This window comes from Eulemur rufifrons, chromosome 10 (assembly GCF_041146395.1).
Source record: "Eulemur rufifrons isolate Redbay chromosome 10, OSU_ERuf_1, whole genome shotgun sequence".
Lineage (NCBI taxonomy): Eukaryota > Metazoa > Chordata > Mammalia > Primates > Lemuridae > Eulemur > Eulemur rufifrons.
The window spans coordinates 26502567-26529080 of record NC_090992.1 but is presented as its reverse complement, the minus strand read 5'-3'; the positions used below and the strand labels follow the sequence as shown (position 1 = coordinate 26529080).

The 26514-nt window shown below is 41.2% G+C and overlaps 1 protein-coding gene across 1 annotated transcript in view; it reads left to right on the top strand.

Annotated features, from left to right (window-relative positions):
• SGCD (sarcoglycan delta) overlaps nt 1-26514 on the top strand; it is a 345043-nt gene that overhangs the window by 204459 nt on the left and 114070 nt on the right. Inside the window, exons 3-4 of the mRNA XM_069484321.1 lie at nt 8112-8199; nt 14367-14486. Of these exons, the coding sequence (XP_069340422.1) occupies nt 8112-8199; nt 14367-14486 (208 nt within the window). The remainder of the gene's footprint in view (nt 1-8111; nt 8200-14366; nt 14487-26514) is intronic.

The following is a 26514-nucleotide window of genomic DNA, read 5'->3' as shown; positions in this document are numbered from 1 at the left end:
AATCCATCCAAGTAGACTTATAAAAAGAGACTCCGAGGTAAAATAGAAATAACCATACCAAAGTACTGTTTTTGGATGCTTGTCATGCTTTCAAAAGGGTCAATTCAGAGATATTTTAAGGCTTCCTATTAAAAATAAGAATGATAATAATAGAGACATTTGGTGCTTGCTGAAGAAAAACTTAATGAATTACACTTTGGGAATGATTTTAATGGCAAATCTAAGTTTGTATCAGTCAGTTTGTTTCTGGGTCATATCCAGAGTTAGTATTATTTTAGTAAATATCGATCACCACAGCTAGTATATTGTGACACCTGCTTCAAAGAAGATGAAGACAGCAACTTCTAATCACCCTGTTTCCTATAACTGACCAGGGAAGAACGATACTGCACAGAGAGCCCTGGGTGAACAGCTAGCTGTGAGAAGGTCCCATGGGCTATTCGTTTAGTATTTCTAAAAACAAAATCCTAATAAAATAGATTTTGTCTTACTCTAAGGGAGAATTTCCTAATGGGATCAAACCAAAAGTAGAATCATTTGTCCAAGATGTATGAGACTCCCTGCCTGCTTGAGGATGGCTGCCTTTCCAAGGTCTATTCCTAAATTGTAGATCTTAAAATTTGGTAGCTTAATATAGCTTTCAAAAGGGAAAAAATTTATATTTTACAATAGCTTTGTATTCACAGAAAAAGCTGTGAGGAGAGTACAGAGTGTCTCTATAAATCCCACACCCAGATTTCCCTATTATTAACATCTGCCATCAGTAGGTACATTTTGTCACAATTAATGAAACAATATTGATACATTATTATTAAAGTCCACCCTTTATACCGATCACTTTGATTTTTTACCTAATATCCTTTTTCTGTCCAAGGATCCCATCCAGAATACCGTGTTACATTTAGTCCTCTTGTCTCCTTAGGCTCTTGGCTGTGATAGTTTCTCAGGTTTTCTTTGGTTTTGATGATCTTGACAGTTCTGAGGGTCAGGTATTTTATAATGTGGCCCTCAATGGGTATTTTTCTGTTTCCTCATGATTAGGTGCAAGTTATGGGTTTTGAGACAGAAGAGCATAGAGAGGCAAAGTGTCATTTTCTTTATGTCCTATCAAGCGCACGTGCTAGCAACACGACGCATCACTGTTGACGTTGACCTTGGTTGCCTGGCTGCAGTAGTGTTTGTCAGATTTCTCAACTAGAAGTTTACTCTTTGATACCCCTTTCTATACCGTTCTCTTTGAAAGGAAGATGCTACACACAGTCCACCCTTAAGGAATAAAGAGTTATCTATGTAAGTTATTTGGAATTCTTTTATATGGGAAGGTTTGACTATTCTTCCCCATTTATTTATATATTTTGTAAATTTATATTTGCATGAACTCATGGAAATGTATTTTATGCTCTGGGTTATAATCCAATACTACATCATTTTGTTGTTGTTGTTATTGCTCAAATTCTTCTAGCTTTGGCTGTTGGGAGCTCTCTCAGTTGTCTCCTGTGTCCCTTTGACATATACCAATAATTGTGAGGTTTCTGCTTTTTGTTTATTTTTTAAACACTTCCTTTCTAGCATCAAAAGATGCTCCAGGCTCATGCAGTGGATTTCTTGGTCCAGTACTAGACTCAGTCATTTCTCTAGGAAACCTTTCTAATGTAGCTTGTGTTTGTCTTTGTTGTTGTTGTTGCTCATAGTTTTGAAGTCTTTTTGGAGACACTGTGCAGACACTGGACACGTATTTTTTTTTCTTGATTTTCTTTCTTCACCATTACATGGTCTTTAACTTCATTACATAGATGCACAAACTGAACCCCAGAGATAAATGATTTACCCAAGGCCACACAGTGAAGAAGTTGAGTTGTTACCAAAGCCCATATGAGTCTGACTCCAAAGCTCGCACCCAACCTTTCCTGCACAAGGCCAGCCTAATTCATTGCCTAAGTTAGCAAGAAATAGAAATAGGGCATCTGTGAACCAGCCTGCCTTTTTGGGGGGAGGGAAAGGCAAAAGCCAGCCACACTCTCCTCTGGGAAGATTTCCCTGAGGATTCTACCCACACCGATCCGATCCCTTCCTTCTCTGAACTTCATTCACACTGAGAGTTCAAAGCCTTTCCTGAATCTGGAAGTTGTTTGTGTGCTGTCTGTCTCCTTTTCTCCATTTTTCTAAATTCCCAAATCAGATTGGTAGCCCTCCAGAGGGAAAGGAAAATATACTACAGGGTGGGATTATCAAGATAAGTAATGTCTGCCGGCCACATCCCTTCAAAATAGGCTGTGATGATAGGGTTACTATCAAATGCAAACATTAAAATCTGCGCCTTTCATACCAGGAGAGCATAAATCTTGATTGGAGTGATATCACTTGTTGTTAAAGTTATTTTGTATTAACTCAGTCTTACCCTGGGTTAGGTAGGATCTTTTTAAAGATAAAGGTCATATGTCTCCCATTCTCCAGGGCCTAAGACAGTATCTGACATGTGTTCTAGATGCTCCATATGTACATAGAATGCTTAAGAGAAGCTCTTTGGTCCAAAACCAGAGACTACATCCTCTTGAGTTGCATACAACTTTAACCAGCTTTCCTCTTAAGAAGGCAGGAGTATGAGATGGCTCTAGAGGTAGGCAAACCGATGGCAGTGAGAAATCATGGGTCCCTGTTCCCTTCAAAAACTCCATTGAAAGACACAACTGAACTCATATGGTCATAGAGAAAGGAAGAATAAATGATAGACCAGAAACGTCAACCTAATTTTAAAAGACGGTAAGTCAGTAGATGAGAGGTAGCTAACCTGGCAAAACTGGAGTCTACAGTCTTGCACTGAGGGAAGCAAGAAAGACATGAGAGTACCCATCATATGGCGCCCTAGAAAGGCTCAGGAACTAGATACCCTTGTACAGCTGAAGGTCAGGGTGCTGAGTAAGTGGGACAGGGTGACTTATCTGCTAGGTATGCTAGGAGATAAAAAGCTATTAGAGGAAAGTCACTATTGCCCCCCTGAAATGGGGCTGGAAAAGAGGACTGAGGACTGGTTGAAAATCTGCCTTTAACTGAAGACTAGTAAAAGAATCATCTATCACTAGATCCCGTTCCAGGTGACTCAGCTAGGCAAGCACCTCATCTCCACCCATTAGAAGATAGGACTATTTTCTAGAAACTAGTTTGGACCAGAGGAACTGTGGGCTGTGGGCTGCCGGCCATAGATGAAGCTGAGAATGAGCCACTGAAAACAGAAGGTTTCATTGAAAGTCTGTTCACTGACCAGCCAAAAATGCCCACCCCCTCTAATACCCAAAACTCACACCTATTAAGAACATGGTTCCCACCACCTTCTCGCAGGACTTTGGAGAATTCTTCTCTGATGAACCTGGCACTGGGGTTATTGACTGGTACATAGTTACTCACATTTGGAGGTTCTTCATTTAATTAGTGAAATCCCCACCATTGACCTGTGGCAGGGTCACCATTCCAGAAACACAGAGCTTCCAGTCAGCTTTCTCCTTCCCCTTTGAGAGAAGGTAGTATGTCAGTCAAATAAGGAAGGAATGATATAAAAAGAAATGTTCAAAGAATTTTTTAAATGCTCCTAAAATTAATAGTAGAAATGTTTAAAAAATCAATAGAAAATTAAACTTGAAGATATCTCCCAGAAGCTAGAACCTACAGAAAAGGGATTGAACAATAGGAGAGGAAAAATACTAGAAATCTAAACAAATTTTTTAAAAAATGGAGTGTTTTTTTGACTCTAGAAAGAGAAAAAAAGTATATATTTTAAAAAACAGAAATGTGATTAAAGTATACTACTTGGCTCATCTGTGGATAATATATGCATAATTATAATAATGTCAATTCTGAATATTGATTTAACCGAAATTATATGGAAGCGTCCATACCATTGGAGAAATTCAGTGGATAACATCTAAAGTTGATGAATCAGAAGATAACACAGAAGTGTATTTTGGCTATAGGGAGAGACATACCTAAAGAAACATCCAGACAAGTTGAAATTCTTTCAGTGATGGGAGGTGTGAATTGCTGCTCTTTGTTATATGCCTTGTGCATAGTGTTTGACATTTACAGGTACTGTTTGGTTATAAGAATAAATAATACATGTTTAAAAAATCAGATGCAATCATCTTAAAATGTCAGCTTGATGGAGCCATTCAGTCATCAAATAGCCATACGCATATGGGAGCCACTGGAGGACATAGTGGAACAAAGAATGTTCATTTCAGTGGCCCTGAGTCATCGGGAAAAGGTTTCTGCATGTTGTACTTTAGAGCAATAGAGATGTGCATATTCTGCTTTGGAAAAATTGAGCCGTGGCCAGGGTTTTTCTCCATCAGAGTGTTTTGTGTGATGAGAATTTCAGTCCAAAATGCCACACACTTTAGTTATTTTGGGGAGTGTGCTGATATGGACCATCCTGTCCACATGGGAGAAATGGTGTGTTGCCTCCCGCTGTGTCCAGAAGAATTGCAGGCTGATTGGCTGCAGACTGACCTGACCTGCTTACCTCTGTCCTTCATCATCAGCCACAGGTCTGCCAGACTCCTTTCCGCCCAGCACAGCTGAGCCACCAGGCAGCTAGCTGCAAACCTCTTGTCCTAGGATGGTTCCCTTGAGGTCAGCTAGTGAAAGTCACTAACTCCGAGGCAGAAATTCACCTCCCCAGGCCGGAAGGCTGCAGTGTTGAGTGGGAGGGAGGACCAGGGAAAGAAAAGAGGCTGAAAGGGCAGAATTTAGCTTCTCATCAGACGCAAGAGAGTGTTTCTCCCACTTGTTCTAATACCTCAGAGACCCCGAGGATGCTTTGCTTGGCTGGTATTTTCCTGGTTCAGTCTCAGTGGGCAGATTCAGAGAACAAAATAAAAATCGCACTGACCTAGCTGCCATGTGAGACTCTTCATGTTTGCTAGCTGGTTCATATTTTTTTCCTGGTGATCTTTCTGTTATCAGGCATACGGGAGGATTACAGCAACGCGTCCCAGGCTAGCATGAGGCTCTTTGTTTAAACTCCAATGTAGCAAAGACTCTGTTTCCCAGGATGTTAGCATATTAGAACAATCAGTGCCTGAACTATAATATTTTGGCATGGCAATAAAAAGGAATGGGTGGTTTCATTAGATCCCTTGCTGTGAATCTTGAGCAAAGCTGTTATGAGATTTGTCCATGATAGAATTATTTGAAGAATATTGAGAACAGGCAAGTACTGGGATTTGAAAGACAATGGTGAGCCAACCACATAAAGAGAAACCCTTTGAAATATGGAAACAGAATGTTGGAAATGCAAAAAAATCCCCTGACTCACTGTACAGATGGTTTGGAAAGAATGAGCGATGTACGCGAGGTGTTCTTCCTCGTTTCTCTCCATCACTCCCTCTCTCCTTTCTGCCCCCTTTTCTGTCTCCCCGCCACTGTCCTTCTTTCCCTCCTCTCCTTACCCTGACAATTACTGAGGACTTCACGTGTGCCTGGCCCGGGGCCACATGTGTCCTAATAATTGTATGCGGAATTTAATAATTTCAACAATATGTGTATCTTAATAATTTAATAATTAATATTTGTGCCACCCTGGAATGATTAATTGCCCAGTGTCATACGACTTGCAAGTGGCAGAGCTGAGATTGGAAAGCAGCTGGTGTGATTCCAGAGCTCCTAGTGTGTGCCTGGCACATAGTGAGTGCTCTGTTACGTCTGTGACGAATGAACTTGGTAATGACATCGGTGTGGAGGGTGGAGAATGCGAAGAACGAAATGCACAACAGTTAGCTGATTTGCTCGAGGTCACATAGCAGTCGGTGGCAGCAGAATTTATCCAGTGTTCTGGGTCCAGGCCACTCTTTTCTCTGCAGTGCCAGGTTGCTGAATTTGTGAAAAGAAACGTTAGCACATTAACTTCTAGAGACATACAATCTTCTGTCCAGGTTCCAGGTTCTAAATTCTCACTTTATTTGAATCGTTCTGAAGTTGTAAATAGAATTGCTAAGCACTCTCAGAGACAATGCCGAGGAAACTATTTTAGACTCATATTTGTTTCTTCATGGGCAGAAAAAAAAAAAAAAAAAAAAAAACAACCTGTGACAATATTATATTAATTCTTCCCTGATCCAATTTTTTTTTTTTTTTTTTTTAAAAGAAACCTTTCTCATCGGGGGAAGAAATTTTCATTTTAAACCATTGTGGGGGATTACACTGAATCTCTGGTTGCTGGATGTATTAGTAGTTGTCGTCTTTCCCCAGCACTAGGTCAGCAGCTCTCACCCAAGGTTAAATCAAGGCCTGCATGGGTCATGGCCATCCATTTATGCAGCTAACCTTCAGTGGGAGAGACCGTGACTCCAGACTATCAGTATGTGGTGGCTGCCAGCGCCCTCCCCTCTCGTCCCTTGAGAAAGCCACCTGGCGCATGCGTGGACACTGCCTGCCTGTCATCGCGCTGCCCGGCCACTCTGCACGTGCAGGCGGGGCGGGCTGCTCCCGTCCTCAGCCCCGCCAGTTTTAGAAGGAAAAAGACATTGGACAGTCAACCCACAATTTTCTTACCTCCACGACCTTCTTCCTTCATTTCAACTTGGTAAAGTTGTATCTATAGTCTTTTCACGGCTCAGCTGATGTGTAAATTCCTTCTGGAAGTCTCCTTTGCTCCCCATTCCACAACCTCAAGATGAGAACGAACTCACCCTTCAGGAAAGTCCCCCAAGCACTTTGTAGCTCCCTAATCACTCTTAGTGTTCTCTGTCTAGTGTATTTGTGACTGTCTCATTGTTCCTATCAGAACCTAAGCCTTTGAAGGTATAGACTGAGTTTTGCTTATCTTCAGTTCCCTCACTTGTAGGATAGTGGTTCTTAGACATTTGGGACTTGGTGCATAGGGATATTATTGAATTTTCAGGCAGGTATATGTCGTGTGGTGACAGAGGTTCAGAAAGATAGGAATGACTACTAAATTCTTTTTTCTGATATGAACTAGATGATGCTGACATGTTCTCTGTCAGAGATTCATCCTTTAGTTTATGGCTTTGGTTTACTCCAAGAAAAGGTTAACTTCTAAACCAGGGCTTGGCAAACAATAGCCTTTGAGCTACCGAACCGTGTGCCTGTTCTCACATCACCAGAGATCTAAGAATGATTTTTACATTTTTAAATAATTGAAGGAGGGAAAACAAAACTAAAAAAGAATAAGGTAATATATCATGACACATTTATGTTATGTTAAATTTTAAATATAAAATTAAAATTATATGAAATTTAGCTGCCAGCACCCATGAATAAAGCTTAATGGGATATACAGCTGGACCCTCTAAGGCTGTTCCTGCACCAGGACAGCAGAGCTGAGTATTTACAACAGGGATCGTGCGTTCCACAACGCCTAACATTTTTAGCGTCAGGTCCTGTACAGGAAAAGTGTGGCAAACCCTGTTCTGAGTCAGGCTCAGAAATGCCGACCAGAGTGTGAGAGAGGGTGAGGGAGCCCTTCTGATAAAGGGCGGAGGGGATGAAGGCACAGAGCATCTGGAACAAAAGGAATCTGAAGACACGAAAAGGAGTAAAGGAGAAGAGACTTATTTGGGGATGCCAGATCGCCTGGGTTTTGGATACATGTGTTGCAAAAGTCTCCACAGAGGGTTCTCACTGTCATAGGTATGCCCGAGGTGGGGTAGACCGTGGGTATTTTACAGGAGTTTTCTGCTTTCCTTTAAGGACTTGGCATCGTTCCTTTAGAGAGAAGATAAGGTTAGGAGATGACCAGTCATTCCTGATAATTCTGTGTGCCAAGGCTAACTAATGTCTGCAATAAGGTCTAAAGGGCTCTATGCCCCAGCTGTCTCTGATTCAACTATAAAAATGTATCTGTGAAAAAAATAAATAAAGATAGCATAGGGAAAACAAAAAAAAAGTGTGTGTTCTGGGGAAATCCACATTGTGTGTCTGTCTCTTTGGGACAAATCTATTGCAGATGAATGCCAATTAATTATTACATAGGTGGAGATCATTAAACATTTGGAGTTTTCAAATAAAGACACATTGCTTGGTACTTGGCTAAAACCAGTTCAGCCTGTTAGAGAGTTGGGATGCCATTTTCATGTGTTTCTCTTATTTTCTTCTTGCAGGGTAATGCCCTGTACTTCAAATCTGCCAGAAATGTTACAGTGAACATTCTCAATGACCAGACTAAAGTGCTAACTCAGCTAATAACAGGTAAGAAAAGGAAGAAGCTTAGCAATGCCTGGTCCATGCTGGGCACTCAGAAATGGGAAGGTCAAATGAAACCGCCACGTGAACTTGAAAAGAATATCTACTAACATATTTATTTGTTGTGTTGAGGAAGAGAATGTAGCATGTATTCCATGATTCTGCTAAAAGGTGCAGTCCCATCTAATCTTCATAATTTAACTTATGAAATCTAACAATACCTGCGTAGGGGGAAAAAAATCTGTTTTCCATAGAGCACAGCTTCTAAATTCAAGCTAGCTTCTTCATCTGGTGTTTAACCAAAGGAAAGTTCCCCGCTCCAATGCTGGAGGAAAAACTGGCTGTGTGGGATTGATTGAGAGAAGAGCACAGTATCCACAGAGCCACGCGGCACACATTACGGATCGTGAAAGGGATTTTCAATGATAGTCTGAATCCATGCCATGCTTGCCGTATGCGCTGACTTTGAACCTAACTCAATGGCAAGATGCAGATGTATCTCCACTGAATATGTTTGTACAGTTCCTTTTAATATAGCAGATATGCTCCTAACAGCTGCGCAAACCACCCATTGGCTTTTAAGCTGCATATTCCTGAAATTTAAACGAGGATTGGTTATTCACAATAATGATTATAATGATAAACATGGGCCTCGTGGTTTGGTAATGTGTTGAGCAGTACAATCAATGCCCCCTCTGTAGGTTGGAAGCGGCAGTAAACAGGAAGGCATTATGCAACGCCACAGCCAAAGGGAAAAGGAATGTATGTCTGAATGCCATTGTTCTACTTCCAGACAGAAAATGCCATTTGTTTGGCTTCAAGGCTAACAGAAAAGTATGCAGATGGACGTTTTGAGAAGCCAGTTTACCCAAATGCCCTGAAACATTACTGTTACTGTGACTAAGCTATCCAGGGCCCCACTAATAGACAGGCCATGGGGAAACAGGTGCCTTTGTGCCCAGGGTCTTTTCTCCTGAGGAGGGAGCCCCACAGCCAGCGCCCCTCAGCCCCAGGAGTGATGTGTGGGGACTGCCAGAGATAGACAGCCGGTGGCTGACTTGGACCATCCGCCAATCGTGGAACTCAGGGATGGAAGGAATGGCTGCACGGCACAGCCCATAATGCATAAACATGTTGTTTCAGCGAGCGACCGGATCAGCGGCCTTGCTTATATAACATCTGGCCTGCAGTCACAATGCTAAATAATTAAATAAACAGCTTCAGTAAGCAATGATTTAAGCGCCGTATGTGAAAATTGCCTCCAGGAGGGAAATAAATCCAACCTCCAGCTCCCAGATTCCTGCGTTCAAAAGGAACTTATTTAGCCTGTTGATCATTTGCCATTTATTTGCACTGGGAGATTTGGTTTACTTGAGAGATTTTGTTTTGATAAAGCTGGAACTGCCCAAATGACTATTACTCAGCAAAAAGAGTCTATGTCTCTCCCTCGTTCCCTCTCCCCCTCCTCCTTCCTTCCCTCTCTCCATTTCTCTCCTCCTTTATCCCCACCTCCTTCCCTGCCTTCTCCCTCCACTCTCTGCCCACCCCTCTTTTCCTCACCTTCCCCCTCTCTATCCTCTTCTTCCTCCCCTCCACCTTTCTCCCTGCCCCTCCTCTTCCTCCTCTGTCTCCCTTCCCCTTTCTCCTTCCACCTCCCTTTCTCCCTCTTTTTCTTCCTCTCCTCCCCTCTCACCCTTCTTTTTTCCTCCTCCTTCTCCTCCTCCCTTTCTTCTCTATTCTCTCTTGCCTTCATCCCTCCAACAGTCTTTGTTTTTCTGTCCCCTCCAGTTGGGAGCCGGAGGACACCTATCCCTGACTCTGAAGGTCACGTACAAGACAGCTAACTTGAAAACCAGATGGGCAAAAAGCCATTCTGATGCTAGCTAACAGGAGCCTTTCAATACAATTTCTAGAAAGGATAATAGAGGTGTTAAAAATATCATTCAAAACACACGCAGACCCCTGAAGTCTTCCTTCGGGCTTTTCCTTTTACATTACATTTATGCACACAGTGGAAAGCACCCAGCTGTCCCAGCAGATGATACCTTCTACCGCCTGTTACACTGGGTGGTGTACTTACTGGAAGGCAAATCACTCCTGCCTTCTAAGCAGTGAGGTCTACTAAGGCCACCCCGAGGAATCAAGAATTCTGCTTACCTAAAGAATGTCTTAACAGTCCATTAGAAATTCTCATGTTAGATGTTCAGGTAGTGTTTTCACAGCAAATAATGCTTTCTTTACGGGATAGTTAAGTTCTCAAATTAGGCCATATTTGACCCAGAAGGCTGCTGACTTAGTGTCTTGGTAGTGGGTCCAAACAGGGAACCTCCTGACCCTGCAAGGAGCAAAGTGGGAGGGGTGCCTTGGACAACATCGTGTGGGGGTAGGGAGGGGGTCTGGTAGCAACAGAACTGGGGAGAGGTCAGGCTGGGTGGCCACCAGGCCTTTCCAGCCCCCAGATTTGAGGTCGTGGCGACTAGAGACTGCAGATGCATCCCGATGGGCTCCAGTCTTCCTCCCTCTTTAGGAGATTAATTAGGGAGGCACCTTACGCATAGGCTATCATGCACAGAGGGGGATTAAGTGAAGATTAGTTTCACATTAGAAATAGTGATTTTTTTTTTTTTCCATGCCAGAGAGGAACAATGGGTTCCAGGAGGAGCAAGGGACCGACTGAGCTGTCTCCAGCTCCATTTGCATTTCCCTCTAGAGTTGCTTTTTAAGATTCCAGCCGTGTCCAGGGGAAGTTTGGCAGCCCCAGGTGAAATTGACAAAGAACAAGCGTCTGCCCCATTGAGTCAGCAGTAGCTCTGTGGGATTTGGGCTAAAACTACCAATTAATGAGCTTTAGATACCCAAATGGTTCTGGCCCTTGGTAAATTCCATTTTGTGTTCTGCGAAGCCCTGAAAAGCAAGATAACTTAATTGTGCTTTGTGTTCTTTGATGGCTGCCGTCTCTCTAATCCACTCTCCTGTATGTCTTACAACAGTGTTCATGAGTTCAGAGGAAACTCATTTTATACACAGAAAGGTGTCCTTGACTCCTCAGGGGCCAAGTCTGATGCTATTGCCCAGGTCTGTGGAGACACAGTCCTAGCAATTGTGCCCCCACCACCACCCAGTCATACCCCAGCTTGGCCACATGAATGGATCCCAAATGGGCACGCTGTGCTCACCGTATGTCTGTCCTGAGGCCATGCATTCATTCATTCATTAGCACTCCATTACCTCCCCATCTCTAATCTCCCACCCAAAAAAGGTGATAACCCTAAAGTATTGACAAATAACATGGACTTTACTGAAGGTATTGATGCAATCAAAAAGACAGCTGTGTCTTAGACCTCGCAGAAAAACCTAATCCAAATCCTTCATCAGATATTTTAGTTATTTTGAGATCTCCCTCTGGCCCTTGTCTCTTCTGCTTGTTCCTCTTCCCCAAAGAGCTCATCTCCTAACTGCTCCAGATGTGTTGGCTCCAGCTGCCTTCTTCTTCCGAGACAAATAAACCTCTCTTCCCTTCTGTGGAACAGTTCTGAGAGCTTGAGTTCGGACCCAGATCTGCCATTGGCTCACTCAGTGTCCTTTCGAGAGCCTCAGCCTCGATGCCACTTGTTCCCCTCACCTGCAGCATGATGGCAGGTGGAAAGATGACATCCAGGTCCCACGACGTTTGGAAATTCTGTCCTATCTCTGCCGTTTCAATCTCCTGCTCACTAAGGAGCCTTTCCAATGCCCTTCGTTGTGTCAGAGGACTACTGTGGATGTAGTGGCAAGAGATGAGGTCTGCCAAATGGATGTGGTGATGTGTCTAGGAAAGAGCACTCATAGGTCACTCATCACTGATTCTTTTCAACGTGTTGTCACCACTGAAGTAGAAGATGGTAATGGTAACGATGACTGCAATGAGATGACCTTAAGAATGTTCCCCTACATTTCACAGCATTTTTCCACCCACAGATTTCTTTTATCAACACAGTATCATTTGATCCTTTCAACCTATTACAATGTAGAGTAGGTGTTGGTAGTCCAATTTTATAGATGTAGAACCTGAGGATCAGAAGGATCCAATGACTTACTCAAAGTCACATTTCCAGAAAATGAGAGTTGGGACATGATTCATGTCTTCTGATTCCTAGTCTGATAGTCTTGACAAAGAGAAAGGCTGCCCCTCATGTCCAGGGGCTGGCGGGCTCCATCAGCCAGGCCTAGAGCTCTCCTGCTCAAACATAAATATTTTCACAGAACGTCAACACCAGACAAGGCCACTCAGTGGCCCGTGATGGATCAAGACAAAACAAAACACAGAAAAACAAAGACGATTCTGACCATGTCTGAACACAGACATTGTCTAGATCATTAAAAAGACCAAACAGCCTTCTATCCCGGCCAACATGAGTGACTGCTGTTTCTTTATTCATGAACATGTTAGCATTTCTCGGTTCTTTCTGACTTCTAGATGAGATTGATTAAGATACCCAATCATGAAATTACTCCCACTTCCTGACAGTATTTAATCCAGAGTAAAGCCTTGTTTTCTAACATCTTCCCCAAAATAACCTAACCTAAGGTCAGATTCTGTAGTAAGTTCTTTCTAGCAGCTTCTTACTGAGATGTTTCATGGTGCCTATGGTATGCATTCTCCTTCACTGCAGTGAGGAATAAGCCCATTCTGGTCAACTGCAGGTGTGTTCCTAGTGATCTCTGGCTGGAAGGCATTGGGGACGCTCTCATTGCTATTTATTATAAAGTGGCACTCACTTGAAAAATACCTAGAAGGAAACAAAAATTCTATATCAGAATCTCCTGGACAGTTTTGCAAAAATACATGATTTCTGGACTCTACCCTCAAAATTTTTTCTGTAGAAATTTCTAAACCAAAAGATCAATGTCTTTTGATCTGAGCTAGGTTAGTGAGGCTGACTGCACCCCTAGGTTATTCTAATGAATTCCTATAGACCAGCTTTGGGGAGCCACCTGAAATTCAGGTATTCTGGTTGATCCAGCTTGGATTGCAATGTCTCCTCCTTTTAGAAATTCTAACTTGGCCGGGCACGGTGGCTCACGCCTGTAATCCTAGCACTCTGGGAGGCCGAGGCGGGTGGATCGCTCGAGGTCAGGAGTTCGAGACCAGCCTGAGCAAGAGTGAGACCCCGTCTCTACTAAAAATAGAAAGAAATTATATGGACAACTAAAATATATATATACAAAACCTTAGCCGGGCATGCTGGCGCATGCCTGTAGTCCCAGCTACTCGGGAGGCTGAGGCAGTAGGATCGCTTAAGCCCAGGAGTTTGAGGTTGCTGTGAGCTAGGCTGACGCCATGGCACTCACTCTAGCCCGGGCAACAGAGCGAGACTCTGTCTCAAAAAAAAAAAAAAAAAAATCTAACTCATTGACCTGTTTTGCTTTTTCCATAGTACCTAAGGCTCTAGAAGTTTTCTGGTTTATTTATTAATAAATTTTTAGATTTATGTTGGTCTGTCTCCATCAGAATATGGGTGCTGCGATATCAGGGGCCCTTGTCTCCCTTTTATCCACCACCTTCAGAAACATCATCTGTGCTCATCCGATTAATCCTCTAATTTTTTTTTTTATTGAATGAAATTCTAGCATAAAAGTTTCAACAACTTCCAAGGCAATTAATTACAATATAACCATTTCTACCAGGAAGTGATCTATATACTGAGGAAACAGATTTCTTTTGTTGTCAAATGCAGCCAGTGGGTGAAGGGTACACAGCGAACCAGATTTCAGCTGAATTTAAAGACGCTCTTTCTGACAGTTAGGAGTGGCCAAAGGTATGCAGTTGCCTCAAGAAGTGTTGAGCCTCTTGTACCTTGATACATTCCAGCAAAAATCCACAACTGTTTGACAGTAATTCAGTGGTTAGCTGAGGAAAATCTCATTCAAGCATTAGTTTGGAGGAAGGACATGATGGTCTTTAAAATCAGAGCCTGAGAGAATATGATTAAAAGTAATTGACAAGACATGGCTAAAGTCATGAGACTAATTTTCACGGTTGGCTTTTGAAAACCAATACACTTAACATTAAAGTCCAGTACAATCTTGTCAGATGTATGTTCTAGGAAAAGCTTTTCGAAGTCAAATGCAATGAAACTAATATATTCTTTCTTTCTCTCCCTCCCCGCCTCCCCCCGTCCCCTTTCCTCTAGGTCCAAAAGCAGTAGAGGCTTATGGCAAAAAGTTCGAGGTAAAAACCGTTGCTGGAAAATTGCTTTTCTCTGCAGATGACAACGAAGTAGTAGTAGGAGCTGAAAGATTAAGAGTTTTAGGTAAGGAAATTTTAATCATTTCATTGGTTTGATGCTACTGGGTACATTTTAGAGGAAAAGGGAAATGGTGTTATGGACCCACTGTTTGTGTCCTCCCAAAATTCATACTAACTTCCAAGATGGTGGTATCAGGAGGTGGGGCCTTTGAGGGGTAATTATGAGTAAGTCATGAGATTGGAGCCCTCGTGAATGGAATTAGTGCCCTTATGAAGAGACCGGAGCTCGCTGTCCGCCCTGTGAGGACAGAACGAGAAGTCGGCAGTCTGCCACCTGGACGACAGCCCTCACCGGAACCCGGCTAGGCTGGCACCTGAGCTCAGACTTCAGCCTCCGGAACTGTGAGAAATAAATTTCTATTGTTTATAAGCCACCCAGTCTATGGTTCTTTGTTATTGCAGCCTGAACCGACTAAGACAAATGGTCTCTAAAAGAGTGATTTAGGCTGATTTCCTGGATTCTTTTAAAGCAAGGCAGCCGAACCTCCCCAAGGCTGGTCCCCTGGTGAAAGTTTCTCAAGTTGTGAAGTCTTTTTGGCGCGTATTTCAACACCAAGCTGTGGGTGAGGAGGTGTGCTCACATACGTACCTGGCTTCTAACCCCTGCTTGTCAGCTACTAGTCGTGTGACTTTGGGCAAGTTACTGACAGTACTGAGCCAGTTTCCTTTTCTACTTAATAAGGCTAAAAACATCCACGATCTTGAGTTGTCTCAAGGGTTAAATGAGACCATGTTATATGCACTTACCACAGTGCCAACCGCAGAACAGTACTCAGGCAACAATTACTTTTGCTGTTACTACTTGTGCAACTAATACTATTAATACTACATTAATTTTCCTCCTTTTGCTCCATAAAATTTACTGTAGCATAGTAGTGAAAACCACAGGCTCTGGAATTACCCCACTATGATTTTAACCCTATTTCTGTCCTTTACTAGCTGTGTAACCTTGAGCAAGTCATCTACCCTCTCTTTGCCTGCTTTCTTTTTTTTGTTGTTGTTTGAGACAGAGTCTCGCTCTGTTGCCCAGGCTAGAGTGCCGTGGCATCAGCCTAGCTCACAGCAACCTCAAACTCCTGGGTTCAAGCAATCCTTCTGCCTAAGCCTCCCAAGTAGTTGGGACTACAGGCATGTGCCACCATGCCTGGCTAATTTTTTCTATATATGTTTTTAGCTGTCCAGATCATTTGTTTCTATTTTTAGTAGAGACAGGGGTCTCCCTCTTGCTCAGGCTGGTCTCGAACTCCTGACCTCCAGCGATCTTCCCACCTCGGCCTCCCAGAGTGCTAGGATTACAGGCGTGAGCCACCGCGCCCGGCCCTGCTTTCTTATCTATCTATAAAATGGGGGTAACAGAAGTGTCTAGCTTCCAAGGTTGCTGGAAAGATTGCATAAACTAATCTACGTAAAATAGTAAATCAGCTAAAATTGCAAGTGTTCAGTAAGTGTTAGGTGTTACTATCTTAAATGGTGTTATTTTTATTTGAAATTACTATTTTCCTCTGCATTATTATTTGTACTCTGCATCTTTTTTCTCCTCCTTGACTCTGGTCCTTCTCCTGGCTATCACCTCCTTGCTTGGTCAGCTTGTCTGGGTGGTCTCTCTGTCTCTCTCAGTACACATTCATGTCTGATTTTCTTACTGGATGACTCCTAGATCTTCATCTCTAGCCCTGATATTAATATCTTCCCTGAGTTCTAGATCTTTCTTTCCATCTGGATCTTCCACCAGCCTCTCAAACCCAGTGGGTCTTGAATTTCTATCATAGTCACACATGCACAAATGCACACATGTACCTACATGCACGCACATTCTGTCACCCTCACCTTCTTCCCCCACCTGTATCTGGCCCTGACTTCCTCCCCTATTACTCTTCCTGGCCCCATTATGCCACCTTCTCCCAATCTCAAAACTTCAGCAGTGCCCTGACGATCGTCAGCACAGCAGAGTCAGGGGATGGAAGTCACCATCTGCAGGGGGCTGAGGCTGGGAGGCGGGATGCAGTCTAACCCTCAGCCAGCACTTTACCTACAGCATGATCCAGAAAAACTCCCTTTGTCTTTCAAGCCTTTGCTTTTCCTATCTGTAAAATGAGAGTTAACCGAGGCAGAAGTTTTTATAAAATGTTTTCCAGTGACAGAAGCTTTTAAAAATAAAATTCCAGGCCAGGCATGGTGGCTTATGCCTGTAATCCCAGCACTCTGGGAGGCTGAGGCGGGAGGATCTCTTGAGCCGAGGAGTTTGAGGTTGCTATGAGCTATAATGATGTCACTGCACTCTAGCCTGGGTGAAAACGTGAGACTCTGTCTCAAAAAGAAAAAAAAATTGTGTACATAGCCCCAGTAGATAAAAATAGATAAGAGACCAAGATTGCTCTGGGTTGTAGGTGAGGATTTGGAAGGGGGGAGGTCAGGCGTGGCAGTTTTACCTGTATAGTTTGATTCTTTCTCCCTCTGTGTCCTCTGGGGACCACTTAGAACTTATTCTTTAAAACCCCCTAAGTGAAAAATCTTTAAAAAAGTAAAATAGTTTATTGACTACTGCTATGATCTCGGTACCATGCCTTGTATACATCACTATATTTATACCTTACAAACACCTCGTGAGGTGGGCACAGTTTTTGTCACCCCTATTCTACAGAGGACAGACCTGAGCTGAGCCATAGTACAGGCTGACAGCTGTGTTGTGAGTGCAGAGAGCTTTACCTTAAAGCTCTATACTTTGCTGCCTCCTAGACTTAATCCCCTTTTCAGATGAGGAATCTAAGCCTTGAAAAAGTGAGAAAATTTCCCCAAGATCAAGTGCCCAGTAAGCAGTAGGATCCGTGTTCAAACTCCTGTCTGTGGACGCGAGGACTCCATCCCCATTGCACTTGACCGCACATACACATGTTCATAGTAAGCCCTTTCCAGCTCTCACGGTTTATGCTTTTCTCTATTTGCAGAAATGGTATTTTCCATGTTCATTCTAGGCTGGGGGGCGGGGAGGGACACAAAAACTTCAGGCTCTCCTCTTGGTCAAGAGTACTTTGCTGTACCAGCTCTTAAATAATTGCCTGGGGGGGAATATGGTGTCATCTCACACCCAGATCATTTTGTGCAAGGGGTGTGGCACTTCCTGTTCGTTCCGTGGTCTTTGGTGAGTCACTTTACCACTTTAAAATCTGACTTTGCAAAGAACAGGAAAATTTTAAATGTCCAAACACTTCGGCTTAATCAGCATACAAAACTCTGATGGTATCATTTAAGAACTTACTGCCACCCCCATGCCATGATTACTTAGACAAAGAACTGGAAGATGACTGTAGTTGTTGTTGACTTTGAAGCAGGTGGATATTTGTCTTGTCTGTGGTTGTATTTGTGATATTTCACTTACACAACAATGTAGGATAAAATCCGTCTGTCTCCATCATTAGGAGCATTTGATTTTTTAAGTGTGCATGTCGAAAGGAAGCATCAAAGTAAATACCACTGCTGCTAACAATGCAAAAAATAAATAAATAGATGGAAATGACCGCCCCACAAATCTCGAATCAACCCACTCAGTGAAACGAGCCAGGGTGTCGCAGGAATGAGCTTCCTGTCAGCTGGGATTTGGCCATATGGTGCGGAATGAGAAGTTTAGGCAATTTCATTTTCCGCTTAATGAGAAGTTTGTCTTTCTGAGTTGTCAGCCCGCACGCACTCTTGGGAGGCTGGCATCTGGATATGTGTTTCACGGTGGCGTCTAGCGTGGCTGGCTTTGAATCCTCGCTCAACCACTTAGGATCTGAACGACCCTGTTCACGCCCATTTTTCTCTTTAAGCTTTAGTTTCCATCTGTATAAAACAAAGAGAAAGGAACAAAATGAAGAGTGGAAGGACGAATGAATATAATAAGAAGCATAAGTAAATGTTATATAAAAAGTCAGTTATTTTAGTTGATAGTTGAGCAGGAACAAGCAGTAGGGGCCTCAAAAGATACTGCCTCTTGGATATGGTAGGTTCAGAACAATTTTTAGAATTCTCCTCTGCATAACCACACACACCTATTCAGTTTTCAGGACAGTGACAGCCTTGAGCACACTCAAGGGACTTTGAATAGTATGGCAAAAAGACTCATAACTATGCTTCATGAAGAAGGGTTCAATTATCTGGAAACTTTTTACCCTGGAAAGGATGTGGGGGAGGGGGAATACGTGTAGGTAGACTGTATTTCCTAATCTCTCGTACGTGCATGTCTTTCCTGGGGAGAAGGGAGCAGGCAGGGGCCATGCGGTTGAGTCACTGAGAGCACAGGGGTATTGTTAGCTCAGACTTATACTCCTGGTTTCTGTCGTTTGTCAGCCAGTGATTTTGGATATGTCACTTCACCTTTCTAGACGTCCTTTTACTCCTCTGTGACCTAGGGGAATAGTGCCTGGCTCTCAGCCTTGTTGGGAGAACGGAGTGGCAAATGTGTTTAGAGGGAGCAGCACAGTGTGCGGCATGCTAGGAAGTACTCAATACCTGCCAACTGTTGTTTTGTTGGTGATGGATTCTTTTTTTTTAATTGACACATTGTAGTTGAACATATATATGGGGTACAATGTGATATTTTGAGACATGCGTACATTATTTAATGATTAAATCACAGTAGTTAGTATATCTAACACCCTATGTATTTATCATTTCTTTGTTAACATTCAAAAACCTCTCTTCTAGCTATTTTGTACTATACAGTAACTTACTGTCACCTTACTGCACAATAGGACACCAGAACTTATTCTTCCTCGTTGTAACTTTCCACCTGTTGACTAACCTCCCCCCATCCTCCCCTGTCTCATCCCCTCCCCAGTCTGTTGTACCCACTGTTCTATTAATACTTCCTACCTCTATGAAGTCAGCTTTATTTGAGATTCCACATAGGAGTGAGATCATATAGTATTTGTCTTTGTGTCTGGCTTATTTCACTTAAGTCATGTCCTCCAGGTGTGCCCATTTTATCTCAAATGACAGGATATCATTCTTTTTTATGACTGAATAATATTTCATTGTGTAGATATAACACATTTCCTTTAGCCATTCATTCATTGTCAGGCATTGAGATTGATTCCATGTCTTGGCTATTGTGAATAGTGCTGTAATAAACACGGGAGTTCAGATGTCTCCTTGACATACTGATTTCATTTCCTTTGGGTATATATCCAGTAGCGGGATTGCTGGATTATATTTTTAATTATCTGAGGCACCTCCATACCGTTTTCCATAAGGGTTATACTAATTTACATTCCCACCAACAATGTTAAGGGTTTTCTTTTTTTCCCCTACCCTTGCCGACACTTGGGTTTTTGTTTTTTGGGGGGGGGTTATTTATTTATTTATTTATTTTTCCTTTTTGATGATAGCCATGTTAACTGAGGTGAGATGAGACCTCATAATTTTATTTGTATTTCCCCGATGATTAGTAATGTTAAGCATTTTGTTCATCTACCTGTTGGCCATTTATATGTCTTCTTTTGAGAAATAGCTATTAAGATCTTTTGTCCATTTTTCAGTCGGGTTATTTGTTGTATTTTATTTTGTTTTGTTTGTGTGTTCTGCTATTAAGTTCCTTATATATTCTGGATGGTAACCCCTTGTTGGAGATGTAGTTTTCAAATATTTTCTCCCATTCTGTAGCTTGTCTCTTCACTCTGTTAATAGTTCCCCTTGCTGTGCAAAAGCATTTTAGTTTTATGTGATCCTATTTGTCCATTTTTGCTCTTGCTGCCTGTGTTTTTGAGGTTTCATCTAAAAATCCTTGCACAGCCCAATATCATGAAGCATTTCCCCTGTGTTCTTCTAGTAGTTTCATCCTCTTGGGTTTTACACTTCTTAAATCCATTTTGAGGTGATTTTGTACATGGTGAGAGGCAAGGGTCTACTCTCATTCTTCTGCCTGTAGCTATCAAATTTTCCCAGTAGCATTTACTGAAGAGACTGTCTTTTCCTCAACATGTGCTCTTGACAACTTTGCGGAAAATCAGTTGGCTGTAGGTGTGTGAATTTATTGCTGAGCTTTCTATTCTGCTCCATTGGTCTATGTGGGTCTGCTTTTATGCAAGCACCATGCTGTTTTGGTTATTATAGTTTTATAATATATTTTGAAATCAGGTAGTGTGACACTTTAAGCTTTGTTCCTTTTGCTCTTTAGCTATTTGGGATCTTCTGTGGTACCATATGGATTTTAGGATTGTTTTTTGTATTTCTGTGAAGAATGTCATTGGTATTTTCAGAGGGATTGCATTAAATCTCTGGATTGCTTTGGGTAGTATGGCTATTTTAATAATATTAATTCTTCCGTTTCATGAATATGAGATGTCTTTCCATTTATTTGTGTCTTCTTCAATTCATTTCATCAATGTTTTATAGTTTTCAGTTTAGAGATCTGTCATTTCCTTGGTTACTTTTAATCCTAGGTATCTTATTTTTTGTGGCTATTTTAAATGGGATTGCTTTGTTGATTTCTTTTTCAGGTAGCTTGCAATTGCATATAGAAACACTACTGATTTTGTATGTTCATTTGGTATCCAGTGACTTTACTGAATTTATTTATCAGTTCTAACTCTTTTTGGTGGAATCTTTAGGGTTTTCCATATAATATTCTGTCACCTGCAACAGGGACAATTTGGCTTCCTCCTTTCCAATTTGAATGCCTTTTATTTCTTTCTCGTGCCTAATTGCTCAAGTGAGGACTTCCAATCCTATGTTGAATAAAAGTGATGAAAGTGGGCATTCTTGTCTTAGTCTTGATCTTAGAGGGAAATCCCCACTCAGTATGATGCTAGCTGTGGGTTTGTCATACATGGCCTAGTTTGTCAATTTTTTTTTTCATGAAGGAACGTGGAATTTTGTCAAATGCTTTTTCTGCATTTATTGAAATTATCATAGGGTTTTTGTCTTTCTTTCTATTAATGTGGTATATCACATTTATTGATTTGCTTATGTTGAACCATCTTTGCATTCCTGCTGTGGGGGTGAAGGGAAACTTCCCCTTTGCCCTGAAAGGTTTGCTACAAGATCAACTCACAATAAGAGAGATTAATAAGGGAAAGAGATTACAACAGTTATTTACAATTCACACAGGGAGAATCACAGAGTGATTGCCCAGTATCCTAGTGGGGTCCAGAAGTTTATATACCTTCATTTTAGAGGGGAGGAGGAGATGAGGAATATAAAATCATGCTAAGTGGCAATAAATGGTTACTAGGGAGTATGAATAGATACTTGGGAGGATGGAGAAAACCAGTTGACTTGTAAATTATTATCTTTGCAAATTAAATTAACCTGAGAGACAGGTATTATCTTTAAAATGGGTTGGGCCAGGTCTGATTACATTCTTGATCTTCTTTCCTGCAAAATATTGAGATAACAGGGAGGGGAAAGAAAGGCAATTGTTCTTTTTGACGTGTCTGTATGGTTTTATACAGATAGAAGGAAAACTCTTCCAACGCCTGTTGATCTCTAAGGGCCTTTAATTCAAAATGCTCTTTATATCAAGGAGCCATATTTTGGAGTAAAGTTTCCAGAGCTCCTTCACTAGGATGAATCCCACTTGATCATAGTGAATGATCTTTCTAATGTCCTGTTGAATTCAGTTTGTTAGTATTTGGTTGAGAATTTTTGTTTCTTTGTTCATTGGAGATATCGGCCTGTAGTTTTCTTTTTTTATTGTGTCCTTGTCTGGTTTTGGTATAAGGGTAACACTGGCCTCATAAAATGAGTTTAGAAGTAGTCCCTCCTCCTTAATCTTCTGGAAGAGTTTGAGAAAAGTTAGTCTTAGTTCTTCTTTAACTATTTGGTAGAAGTCTGCAGTGAAGCCATCAGGTCCTGTGGTTTTCCTTGGTATAATTTTTATTACTGGTTGTATTTCTTTACTCATTGTTGCTCTGTTCATATTTTCTATTTCTTCACATTTAATCTTAGTATGGTTTATGGGTCCAGAAGTTTATTTGTGTCTTCTAGATTATCAAATTTGTTGGTATATAGTTGCTCATAATGCTCACTAATAATCCTTTTTATTTCTGTGGTATGAGTTGTAATGTCTCCTTTTTTCCTTTTTTCATGTTTTTATTTATTTGAGTGTTCCTTTTTTTCTTAGTCTAGCTAAAAATTTGTTGATTTTCTTTATATTTTCAAAAAAACAAACTCTTTGTTTCATTGATGTTTTGAATTGTCTTTCTAATCTCTATTTTGTTTATTTCTGATCTGATCTTCATTATTTCATTCCTTCTACCAATTTAGGGTTTGTTCTTGTTTTTCTAGTTCCATGAGATGCATCTTCAGGTTTTTTTTAATGGAAATCTTTTTACTTTTTTGATGTAGGTGTTTATTGCTGTAAACTTCCGTCTTAGAACTACTTTTGCTGTGTCCCATAGGTTGTGACATGATAGGTTACATTCTCATTTGACTCAATTTTCTGTTTTAAATTTCTCTTTTAATTTCTTTGTTGACCTATTGCTTATTGAGAGTCATGTTTAATTTCCATGTATTTGTACAGTTTCTGAAGTTCTGCTTGTTATCAATTTCCAGTTTTATGCCATTGTTGTCAGAAGATACTTGACGTGATATCTATCTTAGTTAAGGCTTATTTTGTGACCTAACATATGATCTATCCTGCAGCATGTTTCATGTGCAATTGAGAAGAATGTGTATTCTACACGTGTCAGATGGACTGTTCTGTACATGTCTGTTAAGTCTATTTGGTCTATGGTGTAGTTTAAGTCCAATGTTTCTTTGTTGATTTTCTGTCTAGATGATGAGTTCATTGTTAAAAGTGAGGTGTTGAAGTCCTCTACAATTATTGTATTGGAGTAAATCTCTCCCTTTACATCTAATAATATTTGCTTTATATAATGGGATGTTTTCAATGTTGGGTGCGTACATATTTATAATTGTTATATCCTCTTGTTCAATTGATCCCTTCATCATTATATAAGGACCTTTTTGTCTCTTTTTATGGTTTTTGACTGAAAGTCTATTTTGTTTGATGTAAGTATGGCTACTCCTGATTGCTTTGGGTTTTTGTTGTTTTTGCATAGAATATTTTTTCAGTCTACATTTGTCTTTAATAATAAGGTGAGTCTCTCATAGGCAGCATATAGTTTAGCTTTAATTGCAGAACATGGTTGTTAGATATTAGACAGGAATGGCCTTTATAAAGCACCAAGAAAGTAGGCAACATTAAGGCCAGTGTACCTAAGAAGCATCTTCATGATGACACCAGGGAAAACATGACTTTGGTTTTCATTAATGACCAGTTTCATTGAACAGTGAATTGTACATTATAGCATTTATAAACAAAGCATAATTATAAAGTGCTATTCTAATTGTTAATTAGGTCTATTTATACTGTAGATTAGTTTTTTTAAGTATGTCCTCTAGATGCTACTTGATGCTAATTATCTGAGTTACATTATTATCCATTGAAAAACATTTTTAATTAAATCTAAAGCCATTTAAATTAGCATAAGATTTATAGAAATTTAAATGCGGTCTGATGCTGAACTTTTTTTTTTTTTTTTTTAGGACTGTATCAGATGATATGTTTAGCCTTTTGAATTAGTTTTTGTTGAAACTCTCTACTGCAACCTGGCCAATGATAATTATAATGAAAGGAGTTGGGGTGGCCTTAGTAGTCCATTCATTAAATGTGCATGTCCATCATATATATTTTTATATATATGTTATCTCCAAATCACTGCTAGTGCCATGGAGATACAGAGATGATTGCCACTGTTCCTGGTGTCTTAGGAAGCTCTCTGTCTAATCAGGGAGGTGGGGCACACACGGAGATCTGAGAGCCCAAGAAGGAAACAAGATGCCTAAAAGGAGAAAAATAAAGTACCTATAAAATCCAGCTATGGTCGGGCAGGGTTGGGGTGGAGGGAGTTCAGAAATGTTCTTAAACTTTCATTTAAGAGCATTTGAACTAGATCTTGAGTATAGATTAGGGAGGAAAAAAGATATAGGGAGATTGTTTGCTTTAATGGAATTGCACATATTTATCATTCAGGACTCGCTTGGTTGTAAGTGATATAAATGCAACTCAAAGGCAGAGGCAGAGGCAGGGAAATATATTGCCTCATGTGATTGAAAAGCCCAGAAATAGTTGGTTGCAGGCTAGATTCAGTGGCTCAAATAATGAGACTAAAAGTCTCTCTTTCTCTTACTGTGTCTCATCTCTGGTTTCCAATCTTGTATTTTGTCTTCAGCTCTGCTGGTGAGAGGAAAGAGTGCTTACCTTCTTAATATAAACCCATCAGTGTCCTAGATTTTACTCTGCCTGGACTGCCTTGGGCCATATGCCTACCCTGGAATTAGCAAGGCTTAGGTCATATCCCCACTACTAGAGCTAGGGATGGGATGACTGAGAGGGAAATAGGGCTGTTTTCCAAAGGAAAATTGGGGTGTTGTCATCAGGAAAGGGAATGCTAAGCAGATGCTAGGCAGAAAAAAAAAAATATTTGTTACAGTAATCAGGGGTATGATCATGGAAAATCACAGTGGCTGTACATGAGACGGCAGAACCCAGAAATTGTGAAGGGTGTCAGTGGAAAATACTTTGTAAGTTCTCTCTGCCTTGATCATGGAGCCCCAAACATATTGACAACCCCACTACTGGCCCCAAGCATGTTTTCACACCTTAACGTTTTTACTTAGTAGAAATAGTAATCCTCATAGAATTCTCTTTTCCAGGAAATGCTAATGGGTATCTTCCTTTATGGCTCAAATATTGCCTTATCAAAGAGATCTTCCCTGACCCCTTTGTAAAAATAGCATGTTCCCACTGTCATACGTCAGGAATTGGCAAACTATGGCCCATTGGCCAACTCGGGCCAAACCCCTGCCTGGTGTTTTGCATAATATCTACTGCAACACAGCCACACTCTTGTGTTTAAGTTTGTCTTTGGTTGCTTTCGCACTATAGTTAGTGGCAGAGTTGAGTAGTTGAGACAGAGATCGTATGGCCCACAAAGCCTAAAATATTTACTATCAGGCCATTTGCAGAAAGTTTGCTGATTCCTGGTCTGTACCTTCATTATGCTTTATTTTTCTTCAGGCCAGTTATTATAATGTGACATGGTATGTATTTGTCTTTTTTTTCCCCTATCTCTCCTCATTAGAATGTAAGCTTTACGGCAGCAGGAAGTTTTCTTTTGCAGAGTCTAGAATAGCACCTGGGGCATAGTAAGTGCTCAGTAATATTTGTGTCATGAAGGGATTAAAAGATCGTGAACACTGGAATGTTTCATAACTCACCTGACAGTGTAGTGAAAAGGAGGGAGGGAGAGCTTGCACCTAAGTTAGGAGAATATTACAATATATGTGTTGAGGCTAGAGAACAAATGGGAAAGACCATCTCGAGATAGAACTAATCAAACGTGGCAAATAACTAGATTTGAGGATCAGGAGAGAGGGAAGTTGGGGCTACCTCTGGTGTTGTAAGTCTTGTCAATCAGACAGTTGCAGCATCATTAACAGAAATTTACAGAAGCAACAGCAATTCTGAGTTCGGAGATCAATAGTTCAGCTTTAGATATATTAGGCCTGGGGGTTTGACGTCTGTTTTAGAAGGGTCCATCGTCCAGTGGGAAATGCCAGGAAAAAATGCTCACTGAAGAGAAGGGTCAGAGTCATCAACATAGCTTGAACAGATGGACTCCAGAGAGAGGCTAGCCTAGGAGGTGTTCCAGAGCAAGAACTTAGAGAGGCTCACCAAGTAGAGCTTTACCAAACAGCCCCCAGCCGCCCAGCCCATTTCTTCCTCTGAAAGAGGGTCCAGGGTGGTTTACAAGGCCATGATAACCCTCCCTGATGCATCCTCAGAACTCAAGGGCCCTGTGCCATGTTCTGTTGCTTTTCATACCCAGTCCTCCACCAGGGCAATGTGAAGGAACTCAAAGGCTTTAGAATGCAACAAAACTGGCTTCTGTCATACTCACCAGCAACAGAAAGTTGGTCACATTATTCAAATCACTTAGATGTTATTCATAGGTTCTAAATGAACAGCCTCTCTTCCTTCCTTTCTC